This window comes from Ovis canadensis, chromosome 15 (genome assembly GCF_042477335.2).
Source record: "Ovis canadensis isolate MfBH-ARS-UI-01 breed Bighorn chromosome 15, ARS-UI_OviCan_v2, whole genome shotgun sequence".
Taxonomy (NCBI): domain Eukaryota; kingdom Metazoa; phylum Chordata; class Mammalia; order Artiodactyla; family Bovidae; genus Ovis; species Ovis canadensis.
The window spans coordinates 61,499,017-61,520,773 of NC_091259.1; the positions used below are offsets into that span (position 1 = coordinate 61,499,017).

The 21,757-nt window shown below is 51.1% G+C and overlaps 1 protein-coding gene across 6 annotated transcripts in view; it reads right to left on the reverse strand.

The window, feature by feature from the left end:
- The window catches only part of ARRB1 (arrestin beta 1), a 77,853-nt gene that overhangs the window by 15,473 nt on the left and 40,623 nt on the right, over positions 1–21,757 (reverse strand). For 4 of the 6 annotated variants that reach the window (XM_069553153.1, XM_069553149.1, XM_069553154.1 and 1 more), the window contains exons 2-8: positions 11,422–11,452; positions 9,584–9,644; positions 6,540–6,584; positions 5,608–5,804; positions 4,257–4,316; positions 3,383–3,450; positions 410–545 (exon numbers count right to left, since the gene is read on the reverse strand). In XM_069553153.1, the coding sequence (XP_069409254.1) occupies positions 410–545; positions 3,383–3,450; positions 4,257–4,316; positions 5,608–5,804; positions 6,540–6,584; positions 9,584–9,644; positions 11,422–11,452 (598 nt within the window). Of the gene's footprint in view, positions 1–409; positions 546–3,382; positions 3,451–4,256; positions 4,317–5,607; positions 5,805–6,539; positions 6,585–9,583; positions 9,645–11,421; positions 11,453–14,305; positions 14,580–21,757 lie in introns of those variants that run through there. The other 2 variants (XM_069553151.1, XM_069553150.1) reach the window with 2 other exon arrangements.

Below are 21,757 nucleotides of genomic sequence, written 5' to 3' on the forward strand. Positions count from 1 at the left end.
GTAAGTGATACATCAAGTCCCTGGCTCTGAAACCTCACTGAAGCCTCAATTTGTATCTCGGCCCAAGCACTTGCCTTCACTGTGCCCCCAAGAGGGAGAGGGGGTGCTCACACTTCAAAGGGGGATGGGGATGCAGGGAGACGGCCAGGACCCAGGACTCTTCAGAAGGCACACTGACTTCTGAAGTCAACCGCATCCTTCAGGCTCATGCCCCTCCTCTGTCACCCCTTCAGTCCCCAGAGGCTTCCCCAAATCTCCCAAGGAGGTCTCAGCTTCCCTGAGTGCTGTGGTCCTCGGGCTAGAGCCAGAAGCTCCCACCTGGGGAATCCCAGAGGGTGTGAGAGAGCTGGGATCTAAGGCTCCAGTCCTGGGAGGGCAGCCCCACCCATGCCAAGCCCCAACCTCCTACCTCCTTGTCCAGGGAGGCCTCCAGATGCAAGGGCTTGTCCGACATGAGGAACTGCCTGGTGGTCTCCGCCGTGGGCTGGGGGCCAGGCCTCTCTGGGGCATACTGAACCTTCCGGATGACCAGGCGCACAGAATTCCTAGTGGACGTGGGCAGAGCAAACGATGACCAGAGTCCCCCGCCTCCATCCCCTTCCCTTGTGACCCTCACATCTTTCTCTTGCTCAGGAGATCGCCATGGTTCTCATCTCCTTGGACTCCAGTCCAAACTGCAGACGTTGGCATAGCGCCCTGTTACCAGCTGGTCCCACTCCAATCTCCTCCATCCTGGGAGTCCCTAGCATCCTCTAGATCCTCACTCTCATGCTTGATGGTCCCTCTAGCACTATTTCTGAAGCTTTGCATACCTTGGGTCACAACCTATAACACTCTCTTCTGGCTTCTGCCCTCATTTGCTTCCTTCTGCAAGGCTCAGCCAAACACCTGTTCTTCCAGGAAACTTCCTGGATCCATCCACTCTGATCTTTTCCTGGTCTGAACTCCCACCACATCAGAGGCCAAGCCATCCCATGGCAGTACTGTGTGTGGATCTGTGTTTTGGTAGCCAGCAGGATGCTTCCCGGGTGGCTAGTTGATAAAGAATCCACCTGCAATGCAGGAGACCTGGGTTCGATTCCTGGGTCAGGAAGATTCCCCTGCAGAAGGATCTTGCCTGGAAGATTCCATGTATTCTTGCCTGGAAGATTCCAGTACTCTTGCCTGGAAAATTCCATGGACAGAGGAGCCTGGCGGGCTACAGTCTATGGCGTCACAAAGACTCGGACATGACTTAGCAACTAAACCACCACCAGCAGGATGCTAAGAAAGAGTACTTTCCGCATCCCTTATGTCGCTAATGGTATGAGCCCTTTAAGGGAGGGGTTCCCAACCTCTGGTATCTAATGCCTGATGATCAAAGGAGGAGCTTATGTAAAAGTAATGGGAAAATAGTGCACAATAAATGCAACGTACTTGAATCATCCCCAAACCATCCCCCACCCACCCACCCACCGTGGTCCATGGAAAAATTGTCTTCCTGTTCAGAAACCTGTTCAGCCAGAAACCAGTTCCTGGCTCCACAAAGGTTGGGGACTCCTGTTTTAAGGACAGAAGTTTTTGTCTAAATTGTTCATTACTGTATTCTCAGTATCTAAGACAGTGCTGGCTACCGTATAATAAATATTTACCAAATAGCTATAAAATAAAAATATACACAGGGGACAAGGGCCCCAGGAAGATACAAGGGCATGGAGAGGTGATGGAATTCAGTGACGGGCGTGTGGATTCCATTAGGGGAAGGGAGGCCAGTACAGAGAATAAAGACGCAGTGAGAGGATGGACCCTCAGAGATGAGGTGGGGCTCAATGAACATGATGGGCTCAGGGAGGAAACGGGCCAGGAAGATTTGGTGAGGGGATGGGGACTCAGTCAGGTGGTGTCCCAGCATTCCCATCTCTCAAATAAGCCACCTCCATTTCCCACAGCTGGATAACCAATGTTGAAGTCCTTGCTCTTGGACTTCCCTGGCAGTGCAGTGGTTAAGACTTTGCCTTCCAACGCAGGAGGTGTAGGTTTGATGCCTAGTTGGGGAGCTAAGATCCTACATGTTTCACGGCCAAAAAACCAAAACATAAAACACAGGCAATATTGTAACAAATTCAATAAAGTCTTTAGAGATGATCTACATAAAAAAGAAATCATTTTTTTTAAAAGCCCTAATTCTCCCCATACTGATTATATGACCTTGAGTAAATGAACCTCTGTGCCTCAGTCTCCTCATCTGTAAAATGGTGATGATAGCAGGACTGACTTCTTAGGGTTGCTGTGAGGATTAAATTAGTTTGTACATGTTCATCACATTGAACTGTGTCTGATGCCTAATAAACTGGTAAGTGTGAGTTGCTCTATCATTATTAGCAAATTCTGGTGTGGACTTAAAATGTCAAATTGGCAATAGGTTGAGAGTGCTGGCTCTCAATGTTGCCTCCCCTTCCTTGCTCTAGGTAGGCTACTTAGCACAACCTACACCCCTCTTCCTTTCTCTTGGTCGCAAGTCTTAAGAAGAAACGGGGAACAGAGAAGCAAGGGACAAAGGTCCCATCTCCCTACACGCTGTAAGTTGTCCAACTGGAGTTGGAGAGGTGCAATGCATCATATGACCACCAGGTGGCAAACTCAGCCCACTCCCTAAGAGGATGCTGCGTCCTCTGGAAGCCTGCAGCGGGACGCAGAGTTGGGGACCCTGGTCAGCCTTGCCAGGAGGCAAAGCAAAAACCCGACCCCGAGAGGGGCAGGTATGAGAGCAGGGTTGGGCAGCTCACCCTATAAATCAGGGCCAGCTATTTCTGGCTGCTAGCCTGGTCTGTCTGTCTGCCCAGGGCTGTGTCTCTCCAGGAAAATGCTTCCCTCTTTGAGACATGGCAGACCTCCTCTGTCTGCCCTGGGTGGGTTCACTTTCTCCACTTCCCTTCCCTTCCCTTCCATTGACACCCCTTACCCCACCCCCACAACCTCCTGCTGATGACCTCCCAGGAGAACTGGGAAATGGGGGTCCAAGCTGGCCGGGAAACATCTTGCTCACTGTTTAAAACAATCTGAATTTCAGATTTTTTTCCAAAACAAAATTAAAGGACATGCAGTCTGGAGAGGAAGAGATTAGAAGCAGGGCGATAAGGGAAGCGGGTACAGTGATGCAAAGGAAAAAGTGCTGAGGCCTGAGTCAGGGTAATGTAGCCACCTCCCCCAGGAAGCCCTCCCCACCTGCCAGCCTTCCCCAGTGCCCTTGGAGTTTCCAAGGCTGGAATGCAAGGCCCCTCCTCTCCCACTTCCAGGCATTGTTACTTCTGTCTTCCTCCAACTGAACCGTGCCTGTCCTGTCTCCCTCCCTCTGCCAGCAGGCAGCCCGCACCCACACGGATAGAAGCTGCACCCTCCTCACCGCTTGTGGATCTTCTCCTCCAGGTTCTCCGCACAGAAGGCTTTCACTTCGTAGTCCACACCGCAGGCCTGCAGGGGAGGGTCGCTGACCTCAGTGGAGAGGGCCGGCTCCGATGAGCATGGCCTACCCACCCTCTCATTTAAGAAGGCCGCTGGATGCGAATATCAGGTCCCTAGGCCTGATGCCCTCGTCTGAGTAGGAGCCCTGCACTCAGCCTGTGCGGAGCTGCCTCCCTCATCTGACCCTCCCACAGAGCAGCTCCCTGACCAGCTGGGCTCCAGAGTCCTGGCTGTCTGGGGGGCACTGTCCTCAATAAGGCAGTTGCCCAGAAATAACAACAAGCCTTTCAGCAGCCCTATATAGGACCACCCCCACCCCCAACCATATAGACCCTGCCCTGGGCACCCCTTCAGCATCTTGCCCTACCCTTTGGACCAGATGATGAGGTACATCCCACCACATCCATTTCACAGATGAGGAAACAGGCTCCGAGCTCCGAGGCCTGGAACACTCGTGGGGTCACCTATGTCCGAGCCTCAGTTTCCCCACCTGTGAGACAGTGATGACTGCACCTCCACACAGGGTTTGTGAGGCCAGACGGTTTGCCAGAGAACATTCTGCAGCCAACGCCGAGGCCAGCGAGAGTGACTTGGGAGAGGCCCTGGGCACATAACTGAGTGTAGGGGATGAGGGTGATGCCATTATGTGCCGCCCTGTCTGAAAAGACTGCTTATCTGAGGTGGGATCAGCCTAGCTTACACACAAGGAGGCTTCTATAGGGAGCATTCCAGCACCCTCCAGACAGAGAGAGAGCTGGGGACCTGGGGACACAGTGTCCTGAACCCAGAGAGATGCTCCCTCGGGGATGACCCACCTTCCCTGTATCTTCAGGTCCCGGCTGCAACGTCACAGAGCATGGGAGGTTCGGAGGGATCTGTTAAGAGGACAGAGACACCTGTCACATTCACCGCTGACCTCCCCATGCCTCCCACCCCCACACACATTCATCAGACCTGGGCCCCTAAGGACTGACCACGTCCCTTCCATCAGACTAGGCAATTCACAGGACAGACCATGTTTACCCCATCAGAACATGCTAAGCTATGCCTCATGTTACACTAGAGGCCCCTGCAATAAAGCCAAGGATTTCAGTGCATCGCAGCCCCACCAGAACAAGAGCTGAAAAGGTCTTTCTATGATGTGCACTGTTGTAGGTAGAATAATGGCCCCCTGAAGATGTTCACATTCTAATCTCCAAAACCTGTGATAATGTTACCTAAAAGGGCAAAAGGGTCTTACAGTGTAATTTGGTGAAGCATCCTGAGATGGGGAGATTACCCTGGATTAGCCAGGTGGGCCCACCATAATCACAGTGTTTTAGCAGCGAAAGCAGCATCACAGTGATGGGATTCGAGAAAGACTGGACCGGCCATTGCTGGCTTTGAAGATGGAAAAGGGCTGGGTCAGGGGCCAAAGAATGTGAGCAGTTTCTAGCAGCAGGAAAAGGCAAGGAAGCAGTTTCTATCCCAGAGCTCCAGAGAGAATGCAGCCCTGCTGACACTTGATTTTAGCCCATGAAAGCTGTTTTTGACTTCCGACCTTCAGAACTGTAAAATAACACATTTGTATTCTAATTGGCAGGTTTAATTACTGCTAGGTTTGCAAGGGTTCATTACAGCAGCCATCATATGTCTATAACAGAGAGGATGACTCCTTATCCTCTCTCCTCTGACTTGCACAGTCAGGGGATTTCACTGAATCACAGAATCAGTCTGAGAAACAGGAGGTCTGAAAATCCAGAATCCTGGAGTGGAAAGGCGGCTGCGCAGGGAAATCCAGTACTTGCCGTTCTTGTTTGGGAGTTGGGTTGAAGCAGGGTTAGTGGGCAGCCAGTATGAAGGAGGAGACAGCCTTGCAGTGACCCGGGGGCCAGAAAGGACTTCTCCTTTCTCTGCAGCATCCCCCTCGACCCCACCTTCTCCCACTGATAACCTGGACTTGGGAGGGTCTGGGTAGCAGTGCAGAGGTAAGGGTGACACCTCTGGCAGCGGCCAGAGAAGAGACACTTACCAGGCAGCATAAGCGCCAGTGCCCTGGCCCCAGGGTACACTGGGGAAACTGCATGGCCTGGAGCTGCTGCCCCAGCTGCCCCCGTGTGCCTGCCCAGAGGGCTTGCTAGAGGTGATGCTTCTGGAATGGGGCCCCGGGGGCTGGCAGTCCCTGACCTCAAAGGTGAAAGGGTAGGCATGCTCGCCCAGCTTCTTGATGAGGCGCTCCTGCAGCCGGGTCAGGGGCTTCTTGTCCTCCGGGGCCGGCGGGAAAGACTGCACGTTGGCCACAAACAGGTCCTTGCGAAAGGTCAAGCCCAGGACATCCAGGTCCTCCCGGCCGTAGCGGAAGGCGCAGGTCAGCGTCACATAGACTGTGGGAGCAAGGGGGTGCTGAGGAGGGGCCAAGAAGGGTAGCAAACATGCCCCCCACCCAGAGTGCCAGCTGCAGCCTGGGAACTGGCTCCCTTGCCAGTCTCTCGGAGGTACACATCTGTCCCAGAGCTCCTGCGGGGAGGGCGGTGCTGCCCTTGGGACAAGGGTGTCAGGTGCCTGGCCCAGGGAGGAGGCGAGGGCTGACTGCTGGATGGGTTCCTTCCTTCTCTATCCCCACTGCAGTCCACGGCGTGTGTGCAGAGGGCCTGACAGGGTCAATGGGGGCCTGGAAGAAGCACGCTGGGGAAGATTAGAGGGCAGGGAAACCAGTGCTAGGTGGTGTCTGGAAGGCCCAGTGTCTTGTTCCACCCAACCCCCATCTCCCGTCTTCCTGCTGACCTTAGACAACCCCTTGACTGCCTCAGGAATAAGTCTTCTCTTCTGTACAATAAGACCCTGCCTCCTGCTCCGTTTGCATCCCCAAGCCTTGCAACAGTCACGATGCGTTGATGTAAAAGGGCTCAGACATGGAAAGGGTCTCCCAAAGTGGGTACAGGTGGGGCTGCCCCAGGGGGCCGGAGCACCTGCTCTGATGCCGACTGGAGCCGTCACGGGAAGAACCAGTGGGGAGGGGCAGGGATGGGCTTGTTGCCTCTCTTATTGCCAGTGTTCTGCCAGAGAGTCACAAAGGCCCCAGGCTGGAGGTCAGGCTGGGGGCAGGGGCCACAGCTCACCTCTCCTCTCCTTGAGATACTCCGGATCCACAAGAACCACTCCATCTGGAGGAAGGACAGGGAATGAGCAGACATGACCTCAAACTTCTGAGCCCCAAAAAGTGAAGTGAAGTCGCTCAGTCATGTCCGACTCTTTGTGATCCCAAGGACTGTAGCCCCCACGCTCTTCCATCCATGGGATTTTCCAGGCAAGAATACTGGAGTGCGTTGCCATTTCCTTCTCCAGGGGATCTTCCTGACCCAGGGATCGAACCCAGGTCTCCCGCACTATAGGCAGATGCTTTGCCATCTGAGTCGCCAGGGAAGTCTGAGCCCCAAACACCATGTTAAATTCAAACCCAACCATTTGTCTGTTCACAAGCATCACGAGGGCTTCCCCGGTGGCACAGTGGCGAAGAATCCACATGCCAAGGCAGGAGACACGGGTTAGACCCCTAATCCGGGAAGACCCTACATGCTGCAGCGCTTCTAAGCCTGTGTGCCACAGCTACTAAGCCTACGCTCCAGAGCCTGGGAGCCGCAACTACTGCGCCCTCACACTGGACATACTAAAACCCGAGCACCCCAGAGCCCGTGCTCTGCAACAAGAAAACCACCACCACGAGAAGTCCGAGCATCGCAGCTGCAGAGCGGCCCAAGCTCCCTGCAGCTAGAGAAAAGGCCAAACGGCAACGAAGACCCAGCACAGCCAAAAATAAATAAAATCATTATAAACAAAACAAAAGCATCATGAGAGAAATGGGAAGGCCAGCAGCCAGTGAATGTTACCACCATGCCCCCTCCACCCATTGACCCAGGCTGGCCTGATAAACCCAGCTCACGACTATAGGCAGGTTATTTAACTTCTCTTTCTTCATCTGTTAGTCAGAATAAGAAGATGAGTTCAAAACCCCAGTATCAGGTATACTGTGGAATTCAGAAGTTTTGAATTATAGACAGGCCATGTGGTCCCTCTTCTGTATCTTCTCTAATGCCTTCTGCCAGCTCTGGGGCAGCATCCCTTGCCTAGCCCATTAAAATCTCTGCAGGGAAACTATTTGCACCAAGAGGTTAACTAAGGCATCAGTCACCTCCCATCAGTCCAGGCCAGGCTGCCACTAAATGAATTCTGTGTCAAACTCATGAACAATTAGGTGCTCTCAGGGCTTCTGGATTCAGGATTTGCAGACCTGCAGTACCCACCTCATAGGGCTCCTGCGAGGACTAAATGAATTAACACGTTTAAAGTATTAGCCGGTACCTGGCACATGCGACCATGGAGAATGTCCCAAGGCCTGACCTTGAGAGTACAGAGTCCAGTTGAAGACAAAGGATGCTCTCTCTGCTCAATGATGTAAGGGAGAAGTTTTTCTCACTGTGGGTCATTTGATCAACTTGGTATGACGCCCCAGGACTCACTGGGATCTACAGGGTCTAGCACAGGGCCTGGCATGAAGTAGGTGCTCTGTGAACACTGGCTGAATGGTGCTCAGGGTGCCCACGTGTACTAGGGGAGCCAGATCCCTCCTGCCCTTCTCCCCAGACCCCGTGATGCCCAGCCCCCGTGACCCCGTTACTATTCTTAAAGGCTAATGGGTGTGAACAGCCCTGGCCTCAGACAGCCCATAGGAAACTGCCTTGGCCACAGGTGAGCAGGCCACAGGTGAACACGGGGATGTTTGCTCCCCACCTCCAAATTCATGGGGGAGATGGAAATGGCAGAGAGGCTGGTGAGCTTCAGAGAGCACCCGACAGGCTGGGAGGAAAAGTAGGGCTGTCTGGCTTCAGGCCAGGAAGGGAAGGACTCAGAGTAGAGCTGGACACTGCAGCCCACAGCCTGCAGAGCGACCCCAGGGACTTGCCAGGCCTCCCGCCCCAAGGTCACAAAGACCTTCCTCCTAGCGAGCTGACACCTGGCTCTCTGCTCCATCTGCTCCCACCTGGGCTCTGGAACCACACGTCTGTCCTGCCCTCTTGGCCCCAGGACAGCTCCCAGGCCACATTTCCTGTGAACTTTTCCCCCAAGCAACACATCCCACTTTCTTCATCTGGACTTAGCCTCCTGCGGTTTCCAGGACCCAGCCTCCCAACCTGTCACCTTCTTTGGTCTCACCTGGGTTTGTTCATGTCCCTCTTCAATCATTTAACCTCTCTGGGTCTCACTGTCCACATCGGTAAATTAGGGTTAATCCTAGGCCTCCCTCCCTCAAACAAATTGTAGGAAGAGACAACGAGATTGAGGTTCTTTAAGGAAAGCTACAGTTTTTAGAATCCTAACCGGAGGTGATTTTGCCCCCCAAAGGGATATCTGGCAATGTCTGAAAACATTTCTGATTGCCATGCTGGGATGGGGGGCCTCCCAGTGTCTGATGGGTAGAGGCCAGGAATGCTGCCAAGCATCTTTCAACACATGGGATGGCCCTGCCAGCAAATGATCCAATCCAAAACCTCAGGAGTGCTGAGGCTGAGAGAAGCCCTGAAGTGGAAAAAGTCCTTGGAAGGTGCCTTCAGCCACAGCCCAGCCTCCTGGTAAGAACCCCATGTCAGTGAAGACAGCCTCCATTTCACAAGCCCCTAGGTTTTCTCTCCATCTCCCCACCCTTTGCCATCAGAAGGGAGCAGAACGAAGTATCTGTGGAGCCAGACTGCCCAGGTTTGAATCCAGGCTCCTCAATCTACTAGCTCTGGGACCTGGAGGAAGTCACTTAACCTCTCTGTGCTTGGGATGGTAATAATAGTAGTTCCCCCAGTGTTGGGTACACAGTTAAGCCTCATGCTAAGTGGCGGCTGCGGTCATCAACATCCTCATCGTCCTTATCGTCAGGATGCTTGCCCCACTTCCTACCTCTGCCCTTCCCACAACGTCCTTTCACAGGCCCCTCGGCTGAAGAGGAAAGCAGCTGCTTGGTTAGTCTTTGCTGACTAGAGCCAAAAGCCACACACATCCTATTCTTGGCACCAGGCCCCTCTGGAGACCTGCAGGATATTCCTGGGCCACTTCAACCTGCCCTTTTCTGGGAGGGGTCAGGCCACCGCTCCCTGCCCCCCGGCCTCCAGGGACTCACCCACGGGCTCCACGAGGTCGATGTGGTCCACAAAGTCCCGCTTTCCCAGATAGACGGTGAGCTGGGGAAGAAAGGTACAGAAGGCGTTAGCAGCTGTGGGCCCCTGCCCTGGAGGAGACCCTGGAAGCTGCCCCTGAACTCCCTGGACCCAACCCTAACCCTCATCATCGAAATCCTAACTGGATGTGGACCTGATCCCCAGTCCTAATACTAGGAATAACAAGGCCTTGTGTAAATTTTAAAGCACCTGTTTATCCCAAAACCCTGCAAAGCAGCTCTTGCTCCCATTTTGCAGATGAGGACACTGAGGCCTGCAGGGACCTTCACATCAAGCACCACTGAGTGTGGAGTGGCAGCAGCAAAGGTGCTTGCTGAGCGGGAGTGCTGGGCGCATCCCTGAGAGGAGGGGTGACCCTGAGCAGGGCCAGTGGCACCGGGAGGTGAGGGGGCTCTGAACACTGAGCTCTGAGTGTTCCCCGCCTCTGTGCAGCCTGCAGGGATCCACGCAAACAAGGACTTGTTCTCCAAGGCTGTGAGCCTGTGCCCTGCTGGTTGCCAGCCTTCAGGGGAGAACCCCAGAGCTAGAATCCAGGGCGTCATTCCAGATGGTCTGTGCTCCTCCACAATGCCTCCACGCTGACAACTGACCCTCCATCAGATTTCTGTCTCCACAGCCACGCCTGACAGGATTATGCACCAGCTCCTTGGTTATCTACTGCCTGGAGCTCCCACAGCTGGGACCTTTCTCCCCACCGTAGCCAGACTGGTCACCCTAAAACGCAAATCTAACCATGGAAGTCTGGTCTGAAAACACTCTGATGGTTCCTCAGTGTCCAGAAGCAAGAAGACAACCACATTCCATTCCAAATGTCAACTCTGATTGATTGGTAGGGGCTGCCTGGGGCCCTGGGCTGAGAAGAACCCAAGATGGAATATCACCTCAACAGGAAAAGGTGGCCAGTGATTGGTGATGTCTGCTGTAGGCACAGAAGGGGGATGTGAGCACACACAAGGATGTCATCTGCCAGCCTGGGCCAGGAGTCCAATCTTCTGAGCCCAACTCCAAGGCTCCAGGACCCAGCTCGGCCAGCCCCCCACCTCAGCTCCTGCTCCCTCTGCTCCTGCTTGGCACCCAGATGCCCTGTGATTTATCTTCATGCCTCGTATGCTCTTTTCCTCCCTACCTTGCCTGGGAGTGCATCTCTCCCCAGGAAAACCATCCCTGACCACCCAGGCTGGGTCTACAGCCCCCATGCACCCCCCTATCGCACACTTGCACTTTATATTGATCAGTTTTTCTATGTCTGCCTTCCCCATCTGGCTGTGCCTTATTTTTATCTCAGTACACCCTACTCCAATTCCCACAGGCTCAGCCCAGACCTGACATGGAATGATGTCAGTCATACCCATTTGCTGACCTGCGAGGAAATCAGGATAGGGCCTGAGGCTGTGTTAAGAAAGAGAGTGGGGTGGGCCCTGGGAGCTGCCCCAGATAATAGGGCTCAGTAGAGGCTCCAGGGGCCGCTCATGCCAAAGGACTAGGTTTCCCTGAGGCCCTTGGCACTGGCTCTAATTATTGCACTCACAAGGCAAGGCAGCCTCTCTGGGATAGGCTGTGTTTCCCCATACCAGAGTAGGGGTGCCCTAAAGTCCAGGGGGGTTATAGTGGCCCCCCTCAGTTTGCTGAGAGTGTCCCTGTCACTGTAGCTGAGGGAGGACAGGGCTGTGTCTCCTCCTCAGAAAGGATGTGCCAGTCTTTCACGGCAGTAAAGATGCCCAAGAAAGAAGGAGAGTTTGGGGGACAGAGAGGAGCCGGGGTGGGGCTGCCACAGACTCACCTTTCCATTGGGGCTTGCCTTCTTGAACACCCTGGGGAGAGAAAGAGTGGGAAGGTCAGGTTAGCATATTCCGCCCTGGGGGAAGGTGCCTGCAGGGCATCTCTCAGCAGGACCAGAACAAGGGGCCTGGAGTGACTTGCAGGCTCCATACAAGCGCTGAGAGCCGGAACAGTGCCCAGCACCATTGGGTCTCCCCATCTCCACCATTCTGAGACACTGCGCCTGCCTTCATAGCTCCCCTGGGTGCCCTTGACAGCTCCCTTGGTCTATTCCTCACCCAGCAGGTGGAGGGAGTCTTCAAAGACAGGTCAGACCACCCCAGCTCACGCAGAGGCACAGCCTTGTGTGTCTGCCCGCCTCCTTTACCTCTCAGCATCACCTCTCCCACTCCCCTCCCGTCCCCTCCAGCCACAAGCCTGCTTGCCTTTCCTCCAACACAGCAAGGCACTCCTTGCCTCAGCAGTCAGTCCCTTTTCCCTGGGATGCTCTCCCTGCATAGATCCGCCTGCATCCGCTGGCCCAGCCCCGCACCTTATGTGATGAAGCTTCACCCTGCACCCCAGGAATGCCAGAGCTCTCGCTGTACTTGCCCTTCTCCCACAGCACTCACCGCCCCCTAAACCACTGCACAGCTGACTCTGGGGTTACATGTACCCGTCTACTAGCTCCACAAGGGCAGGAGTCTTTGTCTCTCGTCCTGTGTTGCATCCCAAGCCCCTAGAATGGCACATCTGGTAGGTATTCGATACACCTGTGTTCATGAATGGCAGGAAGCCAGTAGCCAGTAAATATTAGTCGAGAATACGAATGAATGACTTAGGGGAGGAAGCAACTGAAGCACGAAGCCAGGAAGGGAGCGGATGTGCCTGGGATGGCACAGCAGAGCACAGGACTCGGAGTCAGGCAGAGGTGGTCCCCTGCAGCTCCTCCTGGTCTCTCCCTGAGCCTGGTCTGGGAGTCCCTCGCCTGTCCCCCATCATCCAGCCCCAGAACTGCTCTGAGGAATGTTGAGAGGGGAAAGAATAAAGGCAGAGACAGAGGGTGTTAGAGGAGGGCAGGGAGGGAAGGAGGGAGAGGAAAGGGATGCTGGCCCTGGAGTGTGACAGTAAAAGACGGAATGAGAGATCATAAAACAAACAAACAAGAGAGGAAGAGATAGTCACGGAGAGAGAGAGCAGACACAGAGCCACAAAGCAGCCACTAACAGGGGCAGGAGGTCCAGCAGGCCTCCAGGGCAAGGCGGGGTGAGGCCCCAAGTGTCAGCAAGTCCTCCCAGAAGGAGACTGAGGTTGTGGCTCTGTGCTGCCTCCATAGCACTGTCCCCCATCACTCCCACCCCTTACTTCTGGGGCCCAAGGGGTCACTGATGGGTCTGAGCTTGGCTTGCAAATAGGAGCCTAGCATATCCCTCCCCCACTTCCCCTAGGAGTTCTGGGTTTTCTCCTCCTCGTAAATATTTATCATTGTTTGGAGTGTGAAGATGCCACACTGGGGCATAATAACTACCAAAGTGAGAAAAACAATACAGATGACATGATTTGAACCAACAACTCCCAAACTAAGGCTGGACCTGCAGAGGAGACCAGGGAAGTGACATGCCACCGAAATCCCTGCTGCTTCCAGAAGCCTCAGTCCATCCCTTGGGAGCCCCGGGTCAGAGGGAAAGGAGAGGCCACAAACGCCTGAGGCCACAAAGAACTGAGTCAGGAGAAGCCATCCCAGTGACCCCTGAGAGGGACTAGGGGCACCCTGGTGACAAGAGGCCGGTGGGGGGGGGGGAGGGGGCAGCTAGGAGGAGTGATAGAGAAACAGGGGAGGCGGGTAAGAAGAAAGCAAGAAGGAATTAACACTTAAAAGAAGAGGGAACTAGCATTAGTTGCGTGCCCAATTAATTACTTCTCATTACAGCACTGTGAAGTGAGCATTATAATTCTCATTTTACGGATGATACACTTAAGGTTCAGAGAGATGTAGGAATTTTCCCAGAAGCACACAGCAAGCAAAGGGCTAACAAGTCAGGATTCAGACCCAGTTCTGCCTGGCTGCCTTCTGACAGTATACAAGGAGATAGGTAATTTTATGTTCAACCCCGCTGCTTTCCTAAAGCAGGTGTTTTCATCAGCATCAAGAATAACAAAAAAGAGAGGAATTGAGGACAGGAGGAGGGGGACACAATGAAAGAGTGAGTAAGGGGCAAGGAGGCGAGTGAAGGCAGGAAGCCCGGCTGGCCCAGCACTGGGGGACGTACCACTGCTAACTCAGTCCCAGGCCACACTCTCTGGGATCAGGATGCTGATGGCTTCCTCAGGCAACAAAAGCAGCAGCTGCCCGTGCCCTCTAGGCTTGTACACCCTTGTCATGGTCATTTCTCTGAGTATTTTCCCCAGAACACTGCTGTGGATCCTTCCACAATCCCATTTCAGAGATGAGAAAACCAAGGCTCAAAGAGGTGAATGATGGCTGCTTGTCTCCAAAGCCTGTGTCCTTTCCACTCTATCCCACAGCCAAACCATCCCTGAAACAACTCCACTGGCTTCCTGACCCCAACACTGTCAGAGAAAAAGGCCCGTGTAGGGGTGCTTCCAGCTCACCAGGACCCCACCTGTGCAGCACCTCACAGATGGCTTCTGCCTGTCCTCTTGGGAGAACAAACACAAACATGCAAGACTGAAGCCAAAGGCAAACTTGGGACTGTGGGATGCCTGGGTTTGGTTCATCCCCAAGTCCCATCAGTGCCCCGCAAGCCTGATCCTCAGAGCCAAAGCTGGGTCTCCTACAAGAAATGCCAGCAGCGTTCTAGCTGAGTAAGGCTCCCTGGAGACAAGGAATAGAAACCCACCACGCAGAACTCAAGAAAAGGAGACAGTAAAGAAAAAAACCTCACGGGAAGGATATGCAGGCAGGACGCGCGGGGGCTGGAGCCAGGAACGGGGAAGCCATCCGCCCCTCAGGCAGCGCCTCTCTGTCTCCACCTTTCCCCCTGGAGACGCACGTTCTCCTGCCTGCGCTGCTCTCCTTGCGGCTGCTCCATTGTCTCTGTGGACCAACTCTCTCTGCTTACTCAGGGCTTTTCTGCCCCTCCATCATTTTGGCTTCCATGTGGCTCTCACTCTGACCCTGTTTCTACTCTGCCTCTGATCTGCTTCCCACTGTTAACTGGCTGAATGGCCCAATTCCAAATTCCCAGGAGAGGAATTTGATTGGTCAGTTTTGGTCACGTGTCCCACGCCTGGGCCAATCAGCTAGGTGAAGGGTGTGTCATGTAGCTCTTCAGGCATGGTCAGAGTAGGGTCGGTAGAGCAATGTGTTTCAAACCAGGGGCCACAATCCATTTGTTGACACTGAAATCAACTTATAGAACTGTCACTAGCACTTTTGCTGTTGTTGAATGAAATAGAAGATATAAGAATAAGGTGCAGATGGCAAGTAGTAGATATTATTGTATTTACCAATATTCCATCCCTTCTAAGGCTGGGCATATGTGTGGATCAAATTTCTCTTGTGAAGTTAGATATGCCCATACAGCTTGCTCTGGCCAACGAAATAGGAACAGAAATGCCATATGTCACTTCCAGCCAGAAGTATTTAAGGGCTGGTGCATGATGACCCCATGCTGTTTATATTCATTTTCTATGGAAGCTACAATAAATTATCACAAACTTAGTGGCCTACAACAGCATAACCTTAGTACCCTACAGTGTTAAGTTCAGAAGTTCACTAGGTTAAAATCACGGGGCTTCCCAGGTAGCTCAGGGGTTAAAAAAAATCTGCCTGCCAATGCAGGAAATGCAGGAGATGGTGATTTGACTCGGGGTGGGGAAGATCCCCTGGAGGAGGAAATGGCAACCCCCTCCAGTATTCCTCTATGACTGAGCAACTGAGCATGCACGCACAGGTTAAAATCAAGGTGTTGGCAGGGCTGCATTCCTTTCCAGAAGCTCTAGGAGTAAATGTGTTTTCTTGCCCTTTCCATCATCATTCCATGTCTCAAGGCCTCTTCCTCCATCTTCAAAGTCAGCAACACCAGGTTAGGTTCTTATCACATTGCATCACTTTGACCTCCTCTTCTGCCTCCCTCTTCCACATTTAGAGATCCACTGCATGAATACATGCAGCTCCCTACTTTAAGATCCACTGATTTTAGGAAACTCAATTCCATCTGCACCTATAATTCCCCTTTGCCAAATGATATAACATATTCAAAGGTTCCAAGGATTAGGATGTAAACATTGTTGGCGGGGTGGGCGGTGGGGGGGTTCTTCTGCCTACCGTGGCCTCTTTCCTCTGTCATTGAAACCAGCAATGATCTGGATGGGGAAGCCTTTAGAGACTAAATTCCAGGGCTCTCCTGCTAAATGACAGACAGCATGAGAGAAACTTCTTGAGCCACTAAGGTTTGGGGGTTATTTGTAACTACAGCAGACCAGCTTCTCCTAATGTTTTAAAAATTTAAGTATCATTTAGTAAAATTTCTGTTTCAGGTGAACTGAGTTACAATGTAAAATGAACACCATGGTACAAATTTTTAAATGTTTAAAAAGCATGCCTAAAACAAACATGCTCTATCAGTGTCTGTGCAGCCTGTTAGATCCTATTTTCTGATTCTGCTGCTTTTCTGTGAGCTACCAGTCCTCCCAAATATCTACTTGTGCCTGTAGGGAGAAGCCTGCATCATGAGGGACCTAGAACAAAGTACCTTCCTGGATAGATTACCCAACATTCAAGAGTTTATCATTTTGTACAGTACAGCTAAACAATGGGATATTGCATAGCACTGAAATTATGCTTGCATCTTTCATAACACGGGGAAATGCTTATGATAGAATATTAAGCAGAAATCAGCAATCAAAACAATATGTTTGGCATGAGCTCAAATTTATACTCAATAAATATCCAAAAGAAAGAAGGAGAAGACTGGAGGTTGTTAAGATGGCTACACTCCTCAAACTTATCTATGAATTCAATGCAATACCTATAAAAATTCCAGCTGGATTTTTTGCATTAATTGACAGGCTGATCCTAAAATTCATATGGAAATATAATAGTGAAGACAATCTTTTTTAAATATAATTTTTATTGTAATTATTTGCTTGAGTGTCTCTCTCACTTTGCCCTCTTTTTTCGTCTGTTTTGTTCTGGCGATTTCTTGAGGCATTGTGGATCTTAGTTCCCTGACCAAGGATCCAACCCGTGTCCCCCGCAGCGGAAGAGCAGAATCCTAACTACTGAACCACCAGGGAAGTCCCAAGACAATCTTGGGGGGAAAAAAAAAACAACAAAGTTGGAAGACTCAGACTTCCAAATTCAAAATTTACTACAAAGCTACAGTAACCAAGACTGTGTGATCTTGGCATAAAGACAGACATAGAAATCAATGGAACAAAATTGAGAGTCCAGAATTAAGCCCATATATTTACAGTCAATTGATTTTTAACAAGGGAACAAAGAGAAGACAAAGGAGATAAAATAGTCTTTTCAATGAATGATTCCTGGACAACTGGATAACCATATGCAAAAAAATAAACCCCACAACCTCACACCAGTTCCGTCCCTGAATGGGGAACTAAGATCTCACATGATGCGAGGCCCAGCAAAAGAAAGAAAGAGAGAAAAGGGAAAAGCTATAAAACTCTTAGAAGAACACATATATATAAATCTACATGACCTTGGATAAGGCAATGGTCTCTTAGACATGACATCAAAAGCACAGGCAACTAAAAAGAGTAGATAATTGATCTTTATCAAAATAAAAAATTTTGGAGTTTCAGAGGTCACTATCAAGAAAGTGAAAAAACAATCCACAGAATGGAGCAAATATTTTCCAATCATGTATCTAGTAAGAGTCTAGTATCCAGGATATATAAAGATCCTATTATGATTCAACAACAAACAGGCGAATAACTTGATTAAAATCAAGCAATGAGTTTGAATAGTCATTTCTTCAAAGAAGGTATACAAGTGGCCAGTAAGCACATAAAAAGATGATTAGTTACTGGGGAAATGCAAATTGAAGCCACAACAAGGGTATTCCCTGGTGGTCCAGTGGTTAGGATTCTGCGTTTCCACTGTCAAGGACCCCAGTTCGATCCCTGGTCAGGGAACTCAGATCCCACAAGCTATGAAGCGTGGCCAAACAAACAAAAAAGCCACAATGAGATATTTCACACCCAGTAGGAGACCTATAATAATAATAATAATAATAAAGGACAATAAGCCTGTGTTATCAAGGATGTGGAGAAACAGGAACCCTCACGCTTTGCTGGTGGTTAGCAAAGGGGTGCAGTCACTGTGGCAAACAGTCTGGCAGTTCCGCTCAACAACACTGAGCTAACATATGACCCATCAATTCCATTCCTAGGTAGAGACTCAAGAGAACTGAAAATGATGTCCACACACACAAAAATGTTCATAGTGGCATTATGCATAACAGTCATATGCCACCAACTGCTGAATGTGTTTTTTATCTGTGGCATATATATTCAATGGAATATTATTCAACCATAAACAGGAAGGGATGAAGCACTGATTCATGCTACAACATGGATGAACCTTGAAAGGATCAACATTATATTTTAAGTGAAAGAAGCCAGACACAGAAAGCCATATGTTGTTTGATCCCATTTATTTGAAATGTCCAGAACGGGCAACTACACAGAGACAGAAAGCAGTTTGGTGGTTGCCAGAGGCTGGTGGGAGGTGGGATGGGAAGTGATTGCCAATGGGTAGGAGTTTCTTTTTGGGGTGCTGAAAACTCTGGAATTAGTGGTGATGGTTATACAACCTTGTGAAAATACTAAAAACCACTAAAACTGCAAATACTATGGTATGTAAGTTATATCTCAGTTTTAAAAACAAACCCAATAAATGAGTATAAGGAAAGGAAATATGCCCAAATATTAACAGGGGTTAAAGGATATTCCATCCGTCCACCCACTCACTCCTTTATATCCCTTATTTTTCCATGTTGTACAGTGAGCACCAATTACTTCATAAAGATGCACGGCTTCCCTAACAAGATACGTCTCCAGTCTTAATGAAAAAATATCGCAAGTGAAGTAGAGAAAATACGGATCCTAGCATTCTGAATGGATGTTAGAATCTCTGATATTGCAACTTTGCAATCCAGAGTCCATGTCTCTGATTCCTCAGACCCTTCCCCAGACCTGCTGTGTCAGCTGTTACAACTGTGTGCCGTGCCTTCTCCTCAGTGTTCTCCTTCTCCAGGAAGCCTTCTCTGACTTCCCTAAATTGGGATTAGATGTACCCTGACTCCCACACTCGGTGCGTCCCCATCACAGCATTTACACACTGTAAAAGTCTGTTTACTAGCCCTGTGCTTCCCTTACAACTGGATCCCTGGGGGCACAGCACGATGCCTGAGCCACAGGAAGTGCTCAGTAAATAAATACAGGTGGAATGCTGTCCAGTGAATGCCCTAAGAGGGAATTAGTCACGAATGAGGATGAATGAAGTTTCAAAAGATGGTGGTAAGGATCCTTTGCCCGGGGTGAGTGGACTCCACAGATTTCTCTATGCTTCTCTTTGGCTGTCAGATCAACAGGCACTGGGTTTAGAAAATACTTCACAGGGGCAGGGTCTCAGCCAGCATCAGGGTGAGCCAGGAAGACAACTGATACACCCAAATGGGCCTCTGCTCAGCTCTGACCAATGGCTCTTCCATTTATCATTCCCTTACCCAGTAAACAGTCACACACTCCTACCACTGCCAGGCTCTGCAGGCACCAAGATGAATAATTCATGGTCACTGCTGACAAAAAACTGTGGTATAGCCAAGTGAGACAAACCCATCAACCACAACGGCCACCACGCATTAAGCTTTCACTGTAAGCCAGGTGCTTTGCTAAGAACTTCAGCATATTAAGATATTATTCCATCTAAACATTCCCATTTTTCAAAGGAGAAACCTGAGATTCAGAAACCCTAAATAGCTTAAAGTCTCAAAGCCAGTACCAGAAAACTCATACAGGAGAGAAACCCTATGAATGGGCCACCTATGGGAAATCATTTAGCCAAACATGTCTTACACAACATCAGAAAACTCATCCGAAGGAGATTATCCACGAATGCGGATTCACTGCCAGAGAATTGAGAGAGCACTGGCAACAATTCAAGCCTTTGTGAGCATCCGAAAATTCATGCTACGAGTACAGTGAATGTGGGGAAAACTTCAGATAGTAATCTCAATCGGCAACAGAAATCTCTTCCAGGAGAGGAATCAGGTGCCAGTCACTGCTCTAAGTGTGTCTTAAATATGAACTCACTTGTTTTTCCGACAACATTTGAGAAGGTATGGTTGTAATCCCATTTCTCAGATGAGGAAACTGAGACACAGAGAGTCTAAGTCATTTACTCAAGGCCACAGAGCTAGTAAGGGGCACAGCTAGATACTGAAACCCAGGCAGTCTCACTCCAGAGATGACACTTTTCAGCACTCACAATACTACGCTATAGATGGGATTGTGTGGTTCTGTCTGGGGGACCAGGAAAGGCTTCGAGGAAGGCAGTATCAATGAGGGGGATCTTCAAGAACACACACAGGTATGGAAGAGGTGACGGCACTGCTCATGGAGGCCTGGGGAGGGCAGCTGAGTCCACTCAGTGTTTGGGAGATAGTGGGCAATCTGAAGTACGTCCCAAGTGCCTAGGAAGGGTACCAGGGAGGAGTACGGGCCTGAGAAAGGTCCACTCCCCTCCCTGCTAGTCACAGAGCACCTCCAGACCCCAGGCCCCGGGCTAGGTGTGCAGGGTCTCGAATGCCAGACTAAGGAACTCAGACCATATCCAGAAAGCAAAAAGAGCCATAGACACCTAGTGGGGAGAATGGCTGGGGCTGTCTCTTGGACGCAGAGATGCCATAACCCCACCCCTTTCCCTATCCCTGCCCCTGATGGCAGTCATGGTCAGCTGGGCAGGGTGGGGGCCTGCAAGGGGGCGTTCGCCCTCAGGTACACCCGCCCTACATTCTGACCCACTTTCCTGGGTGTGAGAACAGCCATCAGGGAGCAGGGAGGTGTGAGGAGCAGGTGGCTGTGGCAGCAAAGAGGTTTCTAGGGCCCTTATCACACTCCCTGGTAGTGGGGTTATTTGTGTACAGGCTGCTCTGCTCTTCCAGGACTGAACAGCCCTCCCTGCTTCAGAACACTGCCTTCCTGTTTACCCACCATCAGTGCACCTGCTTCTCAGGACAGCCCAGGAGAGGGGCAGGAGGCAGGAAGATAGGAAAGGTCACCCCTGTTTCACAGATTTGGGGAGCGTGCAGCCCGCTTTATTTCCCAGATGGAGAAACTGAAGCCCAAGGGCGAGAAGAATCTTGCACCCAGGCCAGGAGACTAAGGCCCAGAGAGACTGGTGTGCCCAGAGTCGCAGACCAGGAGGAGAGCCCCAGGCTGCTGGTTCTCTGGGCACAGGCCCGAGGGATGACGGGCAGTGGATGGGGGTCTGGCCAAGTCAGACTTCTCACAGGCTCCGAGGCATATAGCTATTGCTTCAGCCTCCTGCCCACATTCATGTGTCCACTTTTCTAGCCATGATCCGTATTTGTGAATACTTTCAGGAGCTGCAGAGTGAGGGAGGAGAAGAGCCACCAGGTGGCCACGGAGGTGGGGTCGGGGGGTAAGCTTCTTAAAGAAGCCTGGCCCATTTTCTAGTAATCCATAAAACCAGAGGTCCGAAAATCAAAGGCTAATAAAAATTTCACCAAGCAGGCCGACAGCTGGATCCCAGAGAGCCCACAGACCACACCTGAATGCTGTCCCGCCTTCTCGGGGGTCAAGAGGCAGGAAGGGAAGGGTGCTGGCAGAGGAAACAGTGTGGACGCTGAAGCAAGCAGACCCCGCCTGGGTCCTGCGTGACCTTGACTTTCGCTCCCTCTCTGAAGCATGCTTTCAGTTGTCTGGAAAATGGGGTTGATGTCTACCCCACAGGTGAAGGCGTATAGAAAGCCTTGGGACCTAGTAGGGAATGATAAAGGGAAGCAGATGTCGTTGGTACGGTGATAACTATTGTTATTATCACTCTGCCTTCCCTCCAGAGCCCAGTGGAGAGTTCTTGCCCAGATGTCCCTTAGGTGGGTCAGGATGGTTATGTTACCTCCATTGGAGAGAGAGAAGATTTTTTAGTTGGCTGTCTCCCTTCCTGTCTCAGATAGAAAACAGCAGTTTATGATATTCTTTTCCTAGTTTAGACCCTCACATTCCAGAAATCTCCAGGGACACACCCTGCTATTCCCTCTCTCTGCAACAGCCTTTCCACCGGTTCCCCCACTGCAGTCCCTCCCATCCTTCCTGCTAAATACCACCTCATTCAAGAAGCCTTC